At 51.8% G+C, this 15332-nt stretch overlaps 1 protein-coding gene across 6 annotated transcripts in view; it reads left to right on the top strand.

Annotated features, from left to right (window-relative positions):
• PTK2B (protein tyrosine kinase 2 beta) overlaps window positions 1-15332 on the top strand; it is a 132825-nt gene that overhangs the window by 95775 nt on the left and 21718 nt on the right. For all 6 annotated transcript variants that reach the window (XM_061163839.1, XM_061163841.1, XM_061163840.1 and 3 more), the window contains 16 exons: window positions 1556-1734; window positions 1849-1936; window positions 3518-3597; window positions 6046-6108; window positions 6505-6559; window positions 6994-7134; window positions 7542-7616; window positions 8228-8329; window positions 8978-9095; window positions 9658-9697; window positions 10321-10367; window positions 11496-11546; window positions 12061-12158; window positions 12875-12959; window positions 13601-13701; window positions 13950-14065. In XM_061163839.1, coding sequence (XP_061019822.1) covers window positions 1556-1734; window positions 1849-1936; window positions 3518-3597; window positions 6046-6108; window positions 6505-6559; window positions 6994-7134; window positions 7542-7616; window positions 8228-8329; window positions 8978-9095; window positions 9658-9697; window positions 10321-10367; window positions 11496-11546; window positions 12061-12158; window positions 12875-12959; window positions 13601-13701; window positions 13950-14065 — 1439 coding nt within the window. The remainder of the gene's footprint in view (window positions 1-1555; window positions 1735-1848; window positions 1937-3517; window positions 3598-6045; window positions 6109-6504; window positions 6560-6993; window positions 7135-7541; window positions 7617-8227; window positions 8330-8977; window positions 9096-9657; window positions 9698-10320; window positions 10368-11495; window positions 11547-12060; window positions 12159-12874; window positions 12960-13600; window positions 13702-13949; window positions 14066-15332) is intronic.

Raw genomic sequence — 15332 nt, 5'->3', positions numbered from 1 at the left:
TGTCTTTAAATTAATATGAATTTCACTGTGAAAGAACTGTAAAAATTGACGATAGTTGAGTGGTGGTTAAGTAACAGATGGTGGTGTTATAGAAGAAGTAAAAATGGCAAAATGTTAGTAACTGTTGAAGATGGGTGGGGTATACATGGGGATTTATTATACTAATCTACTGACTTCTATCTTCTTATATATTTGAAGTTTTCAATATTCACAGGGGTTTCAGACTGGGTGGCATGTACTACAAAGATACTCAGCAGAGATTGGTTAGTGCTTGTGAGTTTTTTCATTTGCCTTTAGAGTACTTTTTACTCCATCAGGAGTGGGCTTGATTAACCAATGATGTGTGGAACTCCATGAGAAACCTGAATTAAAGTGTAACCAGTGTGATTTCAGAACTAGACAGGACTTTATAGATGGTGGTTTTCCAGGCTGCTGTCAATGGGCCTCTTAATCCAACTCAGGCTCCAGGCCAGGAAGCTATGGCATCAGGCTGTGGGGCGGGCTGGCTTCTGATCAAGAAAGCAGGAATACGGAGGGCACTTAATTTTTTGTCAATACTCTGTTTCTGGTGGCCATGCTTCTTGTGCAGAAATGGTGCCACTTAATCCCTAATATAAGTCCTTCCCTTCTATCTTACCCAGCCTAACCTTTCCATGAAGCAACTTGATCTAGTACTAGTCCTCAGAGTCCAGGGTTCAGAGTCCGTATTCCAGCTTAATGCCATGAGCTATGTGATCTCCATTAAAGTGAAGTGAAGTGAAAGTCTCCCAGTTGTGTCTGACTCTTTGCAACCCCATGGACTGTATAGTACATGGAATTCTCCAGGCCAGAATACTGGAGTGGGTAGCCTTTCCTTTCTCTGGGGCATCTTCCCAACCCAGGGATTGAACCCAGCTCTCCCGCATTGCAGGCGGATTCTTTACCAGCTGAGCCACAAAGGAAGCCCAAGAATACTGGACTGGGTAGCCTATCCCTTCTCCAGCGGATCTTCCCTACCCAGGCATTGAACCTGGGTCTCCTGCATTGCAGGTGGATTCTTTACCAACTGAGCTATCAGGGAAGCCCCTGTGATCTCCATAAGTTTCCCCATTGGCCAAATGGGGAAGTAACACCTGCTCCCTTGTGTTGCACAGATTCAGTGAAATAATGTATGCACAGTTCCCAGAAATGCCTGCTGCAGAGGCTTGGTAATGCTGGCTAAATTGGAAGCCATTCAGAGGGTGCTTCTTACATGGTCAGTGCTCGGTAGTGATGGCTTGGTTGGGTTGGAATGAAATGCATACGTATGGAATTCATGCTCTTTGCTCACTGCATTTTCTCCTTTGCTTCTCCTCTCAGTTCCTCCATCCCTGTCTGATTTTGCAAACTTGTTCGTTCATCACACAGAGCCTACCGCGTACCCAGCCTTACACTAAGTGCTTGTGAATCAGAGACGAATAAAGCATTTAAGTCAGAATCCCACCCTAGAGAATCACACCTCCATGGGCTCTGTGGGGACTGTGGGAGCCCAGAAGGGCATACCCCTGAGTCAAGCCCTCTCTCTTCTCCTCTGTAGGATGTCATTGCCTCCATCCTGCTGAGCGGGCGGATCGGGCCCAACATCCAGCTGGCTGACTGCTATGGGCTGAGGCTGAAGCACATGAAGTCAGACGAGATCCACTGGCTGCACCCGCTGATGACAGTGGGGGAGGTGCAGGACAAGTATGAGTGTCTACATGTGGAAGCCGAGTGGAGGTAAGAGAGGAGCCGCAGGTTCTGGAACGGGGGAGGGGGAAAATGAGGAGTGGGCAGCCCCTGGTAGGACCAGCTTCCCTCCGTCAACCAGAGAAATTGAACTACTTGTCCCAGGTATGACCTTCAAATCCGCTACCTGCCAGAAGACTTCATGGAGAGCCTGAAAGAAGACAGGACCACGCTGCTTTATTTTTACCAACAGGTAGAAGTATTTTATCTTCCGGTCCCCTGGGTCCTATGACCATCCTCTCCTGGGGAGATGGAAAGACAAAAGCTTGCATTTTGAAGGTCCCATTCCAGGAAGCTTCTCTCGGGGACATTCCTTGGTCCCTGGTCAGCTATCCAAACCTGCTTCCCTCACACCTGAGGGCAGAATGACCCCTCCCCATAGGCACAGGGCCTCTTGGATTTTCCTGGTGGCTATCTACTACCCAGATGACCTGGCTGGGGAAGCAGGCAGAGCAAGTCCAAAGAGAAGGGAAGCAATCCTAGCACACAGGCTCAGCTGTCCAACACACCTGGTTTCTAGCCCAGTTTTGCCACGTTCCAGCCTGAAACCCCTGGGGACCTAATTTACCTGCATGAGCTTGTTTCCTCTTCTATCAAAAGGGGGTGATAAGAAGAATATGTACATTACTGGGCTGCCGTGAAGACCTAACGATAGTACTAGCAGTGTACTGGTAAACCAACTCTGATTTGTAGTGCTTGCCAATCTCTGTGTTTGTAAATAACCCCTGGTAGCTCAGGCGGTAACGAATCCACCTGCAATGCAGGAGACCTGAGTCCGATCCCAGGGTCCAGAAGATCCCCTGTAAAAGGAAATGGCAATCCACTCCAGTATTCTTACTTGGGAAATCCCATGGACAGGGCTACAGTCTGTGGGGTCACAAGAGTCAAACACAACTTAGCAACTAAACTAAATCAAATTCTCCCATCTTGGCCTCATTTCAAAAGACTGATATATCAAGCAGCTCACAAAGTTTTGGAAAACTTAATAGCTGACTTCTGTGAGCTGTTTGGAGCTCACCACTCTCCTGGCTGCAGTGCCCCTGAGGTGCCCAGCACGAGACGTGGCGGGGAATAAACACCACGTGCATGAGAGCCGCCGCGGCTGTTTTCTGTCTGGCCTTTGCCCCAGCCTCCGTCTCCCTCCTGGTCCTTTACTGGCCAAGCCGGACTTTTCTTGTATCTTGAGTGACATCCGTCACTACTCACCAACAAAGCTTTGGGTAAATTACTGCGTGCGTGTGTGCTCAGTCGCTCAGTCGTGTCCACCTCTTTGCAAACCCAAGGACTGTAGTCCGCCAGGCTCCTCTCGCCCCTCCAGGCTAGAATACCGGAGTGGGTTGCCATGCCCTCCTCCAGGGGATCTTCCCAACCCAGGGGTCAAACCCTCATCTGTGTCTCCTGCATGCAGGAGGATTCTTTACCGCTGAGCCATCGGGAAGAAAAAATGACTACCTCCTCCCCCCATTCCCAGTTTCTTTATCTCCAAAGTGAGGGGTGGGAGAGGGGAACCTGAACTTCCTGCCTTGTGGACCCTTGAAAAAAATGTGCTAGGAAAGTGCTTCAAAAACTCGCGCCTGTGGGGGCACCGTCAACACTACCCAGGGCACCTCCCCCTCCTGCTACGAAGTTGTGCATTTGTCGGGGGAGGGATGAGAGACCACTCAGGGCAGCAGGATGGTGTTCAAAGCCCCCTCCACCTCCTGGGGCATCTGCTCATCTCAGGGAAATGGGGAGCGAGGGCGGGAGTCTAAACCGTGGCCTTTCTCCCTGCCAGCTCCGGAACGACTACATGCAGCGCTATGCCAGCAAGGTCAGCGAAGGGATGGCCCTGCAGCTGGGCTGTCTGGAGCTCAGGTAGGTGGCCTCCAGGCCACTCCAGGGAGAGTGCCTACTCCTTCCCTCCTCCACTGGGCTCTCTGCCAGCTTGGACTCTCCTCCAGGGTGGGAATGCAAGAGCCGGAATGGGACAAGTGGTGGCCGACAGATGGTAAGGCCCCGAGGTGCTCACTGTCTGGCCTTGGGAAGAGAGGCGCCAGCCCTCTCTCTGGTTGGTGTCCCCTATCTGCCTTTGGCTGCCACTGCTCTTGCCTCCAGGCTCCGGCTTCTTCCGTCTACCTGCCATCCCCCACTCCAGTAGATGCTAATAGATGTGTACAGAGTTAGTAAATCATCCAGCTCAGACACTCAGTCGTGTCTGACTCTGTGACCCCACGGACTGTAGCCCACCAGGCTTCACTGTCCGTAGGATTCTCCAGGCAAGAATACTGGAGTGGGTTGTCATTTCCTCCTCCAGGAGATCTTCCCAACCCAGGGACTGAACCTGAATCTCCTGCGCTGCAGACAGATTCTTTACTACTGAGCCCCCAAGGAAGCCCCCAAGCTTGTTCGCTATCCCTCAACATTCATAGAAAACCTCGGAGCACGCCTGTGACACACACCTTGATAACAGGCAGTGTGGCCCTGGGCTCTTCCTTCAGTGCCCACTCAAGGGTCTCTCCATCTCGAAGCCTCCCATTCCCCAGGTCCACCCCACCTACCCCTCCCGGCAAGGACTGGCCACAAGGCCATGTGTATGCACCACTCTGTCAGATGCTGAATGGTTCACATGCCCTCATCTGAAATCCATCAAATCCTTGAACTCAGGGTTGGTGCCACCTTCTCCTGGCACACAGTGAGGGCACAGTATGAATTTGAATGATTGGGTAAAGATCTAAAGACCTCTTTGCTGGTGGACACACACTGACATTTATTTTGTAGAGTTATTTAACTGCATGCAGTATGCCAATATGGTCAGTTACCTGGAAGTACATTTTTTTGCAGCTCACCCAGCCCAGGGGGTGTTGTGGATGGCCACACTGCCTTGTACAATGTGCTGTATTTGGAACATGTAGGGAAGGAGAAAAAAATGACTAAAATCATTTGAAATTCCATTAACCAGAGATAACCTCCACTAGCAGAGTAGCTCCAAGTCAGGTTTTTTCCAATGCATTTTTTTCCTCTAAAACTGAGACCATAATTATTACTACTTATCTATATTGACAATATGTTCAAAAATACTGTTTATTAAAAATTGTTAAGGACATAGCACTACATGTTTTAAGTTTTTATTGTAGATCTCTTCTATGATTTCATGCTTTAGATATTCTTCTCAGTTCCATGATTTGAGAATATTTCCCTAGCTTTTCTTCTAGTTTTAAAATAATTTCATTATTAACATTTTCCCTTTAATCTATCTAGAATAAATATTTATAATAAAGTGTGAGATGAAGGTCTAACCATACTCTTTCCTAAACACTGTGAATTTTGTAAATTTATTGCTTATGAATCATAAGTTACTTGCCCTTCTCTGCTTATGGTATCAGTAGCATAAAACTATTCCCTGATGTGCACAAGGACACCTGGGTTAGAGTAACACTGAGTTACTAAAGTATGATCAGGAGTGGGACAATGTCTGCAACAGTTGAAGAAATTACTAGACACAATGATCCAAACAGGGAAGGGAAGATAAGACAAATAGTATTGTCTCCACGTAAACAATTATTACAAATAAGTAATACATTAAAATCTCCATGAAGACATACATTTTAAGGGAAAATCATACTTAAAGAATATGTATAAAAATTTAATAGCACATGTAAATCCATGGCTGATTTATGTCAATGTATGGCAAAAACCACTACAATGTTGTAAAGTAGTTAGCCTCCGACTGATAAAAATAAATGGAAAAAAAAATAAAGTCACATAGAGAAAAATCTGTGACATTAAGATTTAAAAAATAAAACTTAATAGATGTCACCCCAGGTGGTAGTATTATGGGTTTGTTTTATTTTCTTCTTCTGTCCCATAAATGCTAAAGTGTTTATGTATACTATATTTTATAATTATTTGCTTGCATACACGTAGATTTTCAGAGGTAGCAAATGAGGGGAAAGAAAGTCACAAAGGGAACACAGAACCTCAAAGGTGGGTGTCGGTGTTCCTCAGCTATAGGTTGAGTTTTGGCTGCCTTGGGTCATTTATTTTTAGAGACCACTGGTAGAACCCCTGTCCTCCTCCTCTGCCCACCAACTGCATAAGCCAGAGGTGGACACCCCGGAGTACAGCTGGAGTCTTTCCTAGGAAGGAAATTTGTGGGTTTTCTAAAATTCATAGTTTTCTAAATACTGAATGTTTCGCCTCTCCTTCCGTTCTCCCTCCCAGTCGTTCCCACATCCGGCAGGGGAGGGTGCTTCTGGGCCAACATGTGGGCATTGGGTGGCCCAGCTCTGATGGCCCCGTTCCCCGTGGCTTCTCTCTCTGCAGGCGGTTCTTCAAGGACATGCCCCACAATGCACTCGACAAAAAGTCCAACTTCGAGCTCTTGGAGTAAGTTCTGGGACTGGCCGCAGCCTCTCCTCCCCTCCTCCTCCTGCTCCTTTTGCTCACCTCCCACACACCCTCCCCAGACCAGAGCCAGGCTAGGGCCACCTCCCTGCTGTGTTCACCTTTCCCTGATCGGCCCAAAGTCCTGAGCTGCGGATACAGAAAGTATTAGTCACTCAGTCTTGTCCAGTTCTTTGCAACCCCATGGACGGTAGCCCACCAGGCTCCTCTATCCATGGAATTCTCCAGGCAAGAATACTGGAGTGGGTTACCATTCCCTTTTCCAAGGGATCTTCCTGACCTCGGGATCGAACCTGGGTCTCCCGCAATGCGGGCAGCTCTTTACCATTTGAGCCACCAAAGAGGACTCAAATGCTGCTTTTTCCCCCTTACTTTCAGGAAAGAAGTGGGCCTGGACCTGTTTTTCCCAAAGCAAATGCAAGAGAACTTAAAGGTGAGGAAACCAGTGGATGAATAGCCCAGAAAGACTCCCTTCGAGTCTCCCTTATGTCCCCCAAGGATTAGGTCTGTAAGGGATGGAGCTGGGGACCCTTGGGGAAGCCAGGGTGTCTGTGCTGCCTTAGGCCATCTGGACCTGGGACTGCTCCATGCATCCCATGGGCCCGTCTGTGTCCCGGAATCAAGAAACCCTGCTCTAGTTCCACATCAGAGGCCAGGTAGCTCTATGACCTGAACACCGGGGGTGCTACCACCCCTGCCTCCCTCCCAGGGCCATGGTGAGCTCCCTTGAGACCACAGGTGTAAGAGATCACCACTGCCCTCACGGTCTACAGAGGCCTAAGGACTGGCCTACAGCAGCGCGCAGGCCTGCGGTGAGATCCTAAGGGAAGGAATCGGGCCCCGCTCACCCCTGACCCTCTCGCCCAGCCCAAGCAGTTCCGGAAGATGATCCAGCAGACGTTCCAGCAGTACGCCTCGCTCCGGGAGGAGGAGTGCGTCATGAAGTTCTTCAACACCCTCGCAGGCTTCGCCAACATTGACCAGGAGACCTATCGCTGTGAACTCATTGTAACGCCGCTCTCTCTTCATTCTCCCCCTGACCCAAATCCCAAGCCTCTCAGGAGAGCAGGCCACGAGGGCTACTCAGGGTGGGAGTCGGGGTTGAGACAACCCTCCAACCTGCTGCTTGTAGGTTCTGTAGCACCAGGACCTCCCCCAGTGTATCTGAAAATGCAACTAACGCTAAGCCACTTGCTTGCGGAAGGGAGCTGAAACCTTGGCTCCAACTCTGGGAGGAGGTGGGCAGTGCTGGCAGAGTGTTGGGAGCGGGGTGATCTGTATGGTGGGAGGTTAGGATGGAAGGAGCTGGAGGGCCCAGGAGACATGGCTTGTGTCGAGCTAGTGAGCTGTTTTCAAGCCTCTGAAATACGGGCGGGCAGAGCAGAGGCAACAGCCTGCGTCTCCTTTGATTCCAGCAAGGATGGAACATCACTGTGGACCTGGTCATCGGCCCTAAGGGCATCCGCCAGCTGACAAGTCAAGATGCAAAGGTAGAGAGCGATGGGGTAGGGAGGGGGCAGGCCCCACCCAGCTCCAGGCAGAGCGTGCTTCCCCTTTTGGCTGCCTCCCATCCTGGCCTGTCCCATCAGTTCTTCCGCCCCATTGCTGACAGCAGAGAGGCTCTTGGTATCAGCAGCTGTGGGGAGGCTATTTGGGATAACGGCATGGGGAGCGTGGGTCTCTACATCCCTGGGACTGTCCCTGGCACAGAGGGGCTGGAGACAGGTGTGGTTAAGGTGTGGGAGGGGAAGAGGAAAGGGTACTACTGTTGCTCTTCTGGCAATAGTAGTTGCTTTTTCAATGGCATATGGGGCTATCATGTCCCTGGGAGTCAGAAGAACGAGGTCCAGCCCTGGCCCTACCAGCAGCTTGGCATGACTATGGCAAACCCTGACTCTTTCCAGGCTCATTTTTCCTTCTGCAAGGGGCTTGGGCTAGGTGATCCTTCTAACCTGAATAGTCTTTGATTCCCTCTTCATCCCTGCCGAGAGACTCCAATGCCTAGTTCTTCCTCGCTCCCCACCCCCACCCCATACTGATCAATCCTCCTGGCCCAATCCCAAGAATGGGGTGGTCTGAAGGAACCGCTCCTTTCCCACAGCCCACCTGCCTGGCCGAGTTCAAGCAGATCAAGTCCATCAGGTGCCTCCCTCTGGAGGAAGGCCAGGCGGTACTGCAGCTGGGCATCGAAGGCGCTCCACAGGTGAGCATCTCTGAGAACATTGGGCATGCCTGCTCAGGCCATCCTGGCTAGGGCTTCCCTAGCTGCTGAGATCTTGTTAAGTAAAGGGCACCTATTTCTTAGACCAGGTAGCAGAATGATGTCAAACTAAGGAAAAGTACATTTTTAACTGTTGTTAAAAATTGCAAGAAAGACGTTGTAGGAAGTTTGGGGGAGGGCCGGAGTAAAGTGACCAGAAATCAAGGTCCAGATCAGAGGTCTAACTGTGAACAAGTAACAGTGACTCAGAACCAACGCCTTGGGGACCCAGGGCTTGTTGTAGGTGGGAGAATGAGAGAGACCTCAGACCACAAACAGGTGTATGCCTGTCCTTTCATCCACGTGTGCTCTGCCCCACTCCCTCCCTCTTCCCTTCTTTCCATTTCTGCTCAAGCATACAAGGCATGTGCTATACACTCAGTGGCTAGAAAAAGGAATTCCCTTCCTGGAGTGTAAGGTCAGTTGGGCGGGGTGACGAGAGCGCCCCCTGGTGGCAATGGGGAATGCAAGCCGAGCCCCAGAAGAGCTGGTGGAGTCCAGGCAGGCCCTGGTTAGGAGTCCTGCAGTCCCGTGGGGTTGACTCTAGCCAAGGCTCTGGGGTCTCATCCTTGGCTGGTCTCTTCCCTGCAGTCCTTGTCCATCAAAACCTCCTCTCTGGCAGAGGCCGAGAACATGGCTGACCTCGTAGATGGTTACTGCCGGCTGCAAGGAGAGCACAACGGCTCTCTCATCATTCGAGCCAAGAAAGGTGTGTTTCCACTTGAAGGTAACCTGGCCCAGCAGGCAGTGGGTGGCATACCCGAGCCAAGCCTCCGGGGAGGAGCAGGAGAAGCTAAACCGTTGGCGGATATGTGAATGAAGAGCCTTTGGAAGTGTGGGGAGGAGCTCACCCAGCCCTGCCGGACACTCCCTGTGACCCCATCCCAGATCCTTGGCTAAAGCCCTGGCCCCGCTGACCGAGGGTGGCGCGGGGTGCGGGGGGCAAATTCTGATGGAGAGATGTTTGTCGCCCTGGGAAGATCAAAGCTGTTCCCAGAACATGGCTGGTCCGTCCTGTTTGGGGGTGGAATCAGAAAGCAAGGGTCAGGCTGGGACGCGTGACAGTGGCAGAGGAAGTCTGAGAGTTTCTTCTGCTAAAAGGATTCCAGTTCAGGGCAACTGCCTATCCAGCTTCCACTCCGACTCTCAGGGGCCATAGAGTGGCGGGAGGGGTCTCCCGCGTGTCGGCTGGTAGAAGCAATGAGGTCCGTCATCCGTCCGGGACCCTGAGGCCCTGGTTCCAGCTCCCCTTCTTTCTCTCCTCTCCCCAGATGCTGAGAAGCGGAACAGTCTGCCCCAGATCCCCACGCTGTGAGTACAACCAACCGCAAGGCGGAGAACCGGCCCTGCCCTCAGCCGGGGCCTTCCTAACAAAGGCAGACCGAACGGGGGCCTCCCCCGCCACGGTTTCCAGTTTCTGGCCCCCAGGAGAAAATGCTGGAATTCCAGCATTTCACAAGTGGTTATTTTTCACCAGTAAATTTCTCCCAGTAAATTCGTGCGGGGTTATTCCTGTGCCCTAAAGCCTCCTGGCACCATCTTGGGCGGGGGAGGTGGGGGGGATTGCTGCTGTCCCCTTAGGTGGGGCTAGTGGTAAAGAACCTGCCTGCCAGTGTAAGAGACATGGGTTCAATCCCTGGGTGGGGAAGATCCTCTGGAGAAGGGCATGGCAACCCACTCCAGTACTCTTGCCTGAAGAATCCCATGGACAGAGGAGCCTGGCAGGCTACAGTCCATAAGATCCCAGAGTCGGACACGACTGAAACGACTTAGCAAGCAAACCTCCCTCCTGTCTCCTGGTGGCCTGGGCCATGCTCCTAGCTTAGCGCCATCAGAACAGGCAGGGTGGGAGGGTGGGGGGATGAGGCTGCCCTGGGTGGGCACTGCCAGGCTCTGAGCTCACTGGTCTCCTGCCCTGTCCTCTCCTCCTGTAGAAATCTGGAGGCTCGGCGGCCCCACCTTTCAGAAAGCTGCAGCATAGGTAAGCCTCCCCACCTGCTGTCCTCTGCCCGCACCCAGAGCCTCCCTTCTGCCTGCTCTTGTGGCATCCCGAAGGATTCTCTCAAAGTTACAGAAAAGTGAATTTCCCCTATGACTGTTCAGTGACAGCTAAAAATATCATAATAGCTAACATGTATTGGGCGGGGCTTCCCTTGGGTCTCAGTGGTAAAGAACTGACCTGTTGATGCAAGAGACACAAGAGACTTAGGTTCAATCACTGGGTAGGGAAGATCGCTGGAGAAGGAAACTGCAATCCACTCCAATATTCTTGCCTGGAGAATCCCATGGCCAGAGGAGCCTGGTGGGCTACAGTCCGTGGGGTTGAAAAGAGTTGGGCACGACTGCTAAACTGAGTGTGAGCGCGAACATGTATTAGGCAGCTAGTACGAGCACCATGTTTGTCTTGGTCAGCTCAGGCTTCATAAAAAGCCACAGACTGGGGGGCTTAAACAACAGACATTGATTTCTGACAGCTCTGGAGGTGGAAGTCCAAGATCAGGGTGCCAGTGTGCTGGGGCCCTGGTGAGGGCTCTCTTCCCGGCTTGCAGACGGCCACCTTCTCTGTGTCCTCAGGTGCTGGACAGATGGAGAGCTCTGGTCTCTCTTCTTCTAAGGACATTCATCCCACCGTGGGGGCCCCACCCTCATGACCTCATCTAACCCTAATCACCTCCCAAAGACCCCTTCCAACACCACCACCACCCCTGGGGTCAGGGTTTCAACATATGCATTTGAGGGGACACAAGCATTCAGTTCATGACAGTGTTAAATACATAATCGGTATTGTTTTCTTTAATATTTACATTCCCCAGAAATAGTCATTTCACAGAAAGGAAAGCAGATTAAAGGAGATGAACCAACTTGCCCTAAATTATAGCCAGGCAGCAGCAAGGAGGGATTCAGGCCGAGGACCCAGGACCCTGTGGCCACCCAGATACCTGGGATGGAAACCCGTTCTCCCCTGGCTCCTCCCCACGCCCCTCCCAGTGATGTCAGCTTAGTTCCACTGACCTGTGGTGGGCGGGGCAGGAGGGGGTCTCACAGTTGCTTCCTGGTGGTACCCCCCACCAAGGCATCTTGCCCATGGGGTGTCCTCCTGTCATTTCAGAATCAGACATCTATGCTGAGATCCCCGACGAGACCCTGCGAAGATCAGGAGGTAGATCCCTGACTGCTCCCCACCCCATGTCAACCACCGCCAGGGCCATGGGAAGTGACATCTGGGGACACATGTGACATCACAGGGGGACTTTCTTTCCTTCCTGTGTCATCTTCCATGTGTGTCTCAGCCAGGGACACAGCTGAGTGAGGCATCTGTGATTTCAAAGCAGAGATCGTTGTTTTTATCCCATCACCATTGACCTTTGGTGTGTCTGTGGTGGAGGGGTGTGCTAAGCGCGTGGACATGGGACTCAGCTTTCCCAAGTCTGAGACAATGGAACCTTCTAGACCCCCTTTCCCAGCCTAGCCCCTGCTTCCTGGCCGAGGTGTTGGTGGGGGAGGTCTGGTTACACCTGGGCAGGAGGGGGCAGAGCCCAGTGTTAGAGCCTCTGGATACTCAGAATCCCAGGGATGTGGGCCCTCAGCATCCCCAGGGATGTAGATTCTTGGATTCCCAGGGGCTGCCAACCAGTTTATGTGCCCCAGGACTGTCTGCTCTATCACCTGTGCAGGCCCACAGTATGGCATCACCCGGGAAGATGTGGTCCTGAATCGTATTCTCGGTGAAGGCTTTTTTGGGGAGGTCTATGAAGGTGTCTACACAAATCACGTGAGTTCGTGATACCCAAGTTCTGCTCTTTGGTAGACAGAGAAAGGAGCTCAAATACTCTAGTGCTGGGGGAGGGTGTGCCCTGGTGCGTGGAGCTTCACGCATTTGGCCTTTGCAGCGTTTATGAAATACACAGGGAGTGATGAAAACAAGAGTCATTTCCCAGGAAGGCAGCAATAGCAGGCATCGGAAGAGGGGCAACAGCCATGGGGCATGGGTCGGGGCCGGCAGTGGGGACTGACACTTATGGGAGAATGTGAAGGGGGAAACGCCGTGTGAAGCCGTTGTGAGAAAGGGAAGGTGGGCTCCAAGGCCGCCAATGGGGCTGGACAAGTCTGCCTTTGTGTTTGTTCTTCAACCAGGCCTGGGGAAAAGGCAAAATTGTAAAAACCAACAATAAAGAGAAAAAGACCTGGACGCCATGTCCAATGATGGCCTTGCATGTGACTTGCACACACCCGCTGACTTTGGGCAGGTCACATGGACCCCCAGCCTCCGTGTCCTCACATGGACAGCCAGTGCCTCAAGGGATCTGATCTTCAACGTTCCTCCAGTCCAAACGTACCCTGATCAGGAGGAAGGGGGTGTGGAGGAGAGGAGGGGAAGAGATAGGAAGTGCAGGCTTTGCAGAGACCCAGACGTTGCCTGTCTCCTGGGGACACCGGGGTGGGGAGCTCTGGGCAGGACTGAGGATCCTGGACACACTGTCGTTGCAGAAAGGGGAGGTGATCAATGTGGCTGTGAAGACCTGTAAGAAAGACTGCACTCTGGATAACAAGGAGAAGTTCATGAGTGAGGCAGGTAGGTGTCCCCTGGGGAAAAACCAGCACCGGGGCTGGAAAAAAAGCCCGGAGACTATGCAGACCGGGAGGCGGAAAGGGATCGAAGCATCTGCAGTGGAGGTCGGGGAGACAATGGACAGAGCTGACATCCACAGGGGGAACAGGATGCACCCCTGGCTTAGGGTCCAGCCAGCAGAGTTTGATTCTTGCTTTAGACCTTGGAGGCACTGGAGCACCTATCTTTAACCCCTAACCCCTAGTCCCTAGCCCCTAAACCAAACACTTCACCCTAACCCTAACACCTAACCGCTAACCGTAACAAGTAACCAGAACCCTAACAGCTAATCCTACCCTAACCCTAAACCTAAACACTAGTCCAAACCCTAACCCTAATCCCTAACCATAACCCTAAATGCTAACCCTAACCCCTAAACCTAATCCCAACCCCTAACCCTAAACCTAACTCCTAACCCCGAACTTTAATACCTCATCCCAACCCTAATCCCTAACCCCTAAACCCTAACCATAACTCCTAATCCCTAGCTCCTAACACTAATCCCTAACCCTAACACCTAACCACTAACCATAACACCTAACCCCTAACTCTGCCCTAACCCTAAACCTAACTCCTAAACCTAACCCTGTCACTCCCACTTGCAGTGATCATGAGGAACCTGGACCACCCACACATCGTGAAGCTGATCGGCATCATCGAAGAGGAGCCCACCTGGATCATCATGGAACTGTACCCCTATGGGGAGGTGAGCTGGAGGGTCAAGGAGGACCCCTGTGATGATAGCTGGATTGCAGTGGAGCAACACCTGGGGAGGGGGCGGCCAGGGAGGATGCATTCGGAGCCAGGGGCCCTTAACTCCTGGCTGAAACAGCCCCAAGGCTGTTTGGAGAGGAAGTTGCCAGTTTCTGCTGCCATCTTGGGTGTGCCCTCCCCCAGCCCCAGCTCCATGCCCAGGCTGGGCCGAATCCTCAGGGCACCTTCCCTTTCCTGCAGCTGGGCCACTACCTGGAGCGAAACAAGAACATCCTGAAGGTGCTCACTCTTGTCCTCTACGCACTGCAGATCTGCAAGGCCATGGCCTACCTGGAGAGCATCAACTGTGTCCACAGGTGGGGCTGGGGAGGGGCCTGGAGAAGGTGGGGTCACGCACAGACCAGGGTTGAAGGCCTGGCTTTGGTCCCACTTAGCGGGGCTTGAGCACCTTCTTGGGACCCATGTCCTCCTCTAAAAGTACAACAGCCGGAGGTCCCTCCCAGGATTGCTAGGAAAAGGCAATCTGAAATCGGGGGTGTCTGCCTGTAACTCAGTAGCCCGCATCCCTGTGGGTGCAGGAAATCACTTACCTGCTTGCCGCTCACTTGTTCTCTGGCATTTCCATTTGGTGGCACCCAGCCTAGCAGGAGAGAATGGGTTCTGGCAGCACTAGGACAATCCTGGGGTCCCAGGCCTTCCAGCCCAAGTGAGTGGCACTGCCCTGGTCCCTGACACCTCCAAGCTGCCAAGTCCAATCCTCTGTCTGACTGTGGCGCTGGTCCCTTCTCCACCCGGCTTTGTCCCCTTCCCTGAAGGGAGGTCCCCATCATGGGGGATATGATCCTCTGGAGGAGACAGAGTTCAGTTCAGTTCAGTTGCTCAGTTGTGTCCAACTCTTTGTGACCCCATGGACTGTAGCACACCAGGCTTCCCTGTCCATCACCATCTCCTGGAGCTTGCTCAAACTTATGTCCATTGAGTCGGTAATGCCATCCAACCATCTCATCCTCTGCCATCCTCTTCTCCTGCTTTCCATCTTTCCCAGCATCAGGGTCTTTTCCAGTGAGTCAGTTCTTCACATCAGGTGGCCAAAGTATCAGAGTTTCATTTTCAGCATCAGTCCTTCCAATTAATGTTCAGGACTGAATTCCTTTAGGATTGACTGATTTGATCTTCTTGCAGTCCAAGGGACTTTTAAGAGTCTTCTCCAACACCACAGTTCAAAAGCATCAATTGTTCAGTGCTCAACTCTCTTTATGGTCCAGCTCTCAGAACCATACATGACTACTGGAAAAACCATAGCTTTGACTAGATGGACCTTTGTTGGCAAAGTAATGTCTCTGCTTTTTAATATTCTGTCTAGGTTGGTCATAGCTTTTCTTTCAAGGAGCAAGCGTCTTTTAATTTCACGGCTGCAGTCACCACCTGCAGTGATTTTGTAGCCCAAGAAAACAGTCTGTCACTGTTTCCATTGTTTCCCCATCTATTTGCCATGAAGTGATGGGACCGGATGCCATGATCTTCATTTTTTGAATGTTCACTTTTAAGCCAACTCTTTCACTTTCATCAAGAGGCTCTTTAGTTCTTCACTTTCTGCCATAAGGGTGATGTCATCTGCATAAC

The sequence above is a fragment of the Dama dama genome, chromosome 16, assembly GCF_033118175.1.
Source record: "Dama dama isolate Ldn47 chromosome 16, ASM3311817v1, whole genome shotgun sequence".
NCBI lineage: Eukaryota > Metazoa > Chordata > Mammalia > Artiodactyla > Cervidae > Dama > Dama dama.
Note: the sequence above shows the minus strand (reverse complement) of the source record. Positions and strands in the feature narration are given on the sequence as shown.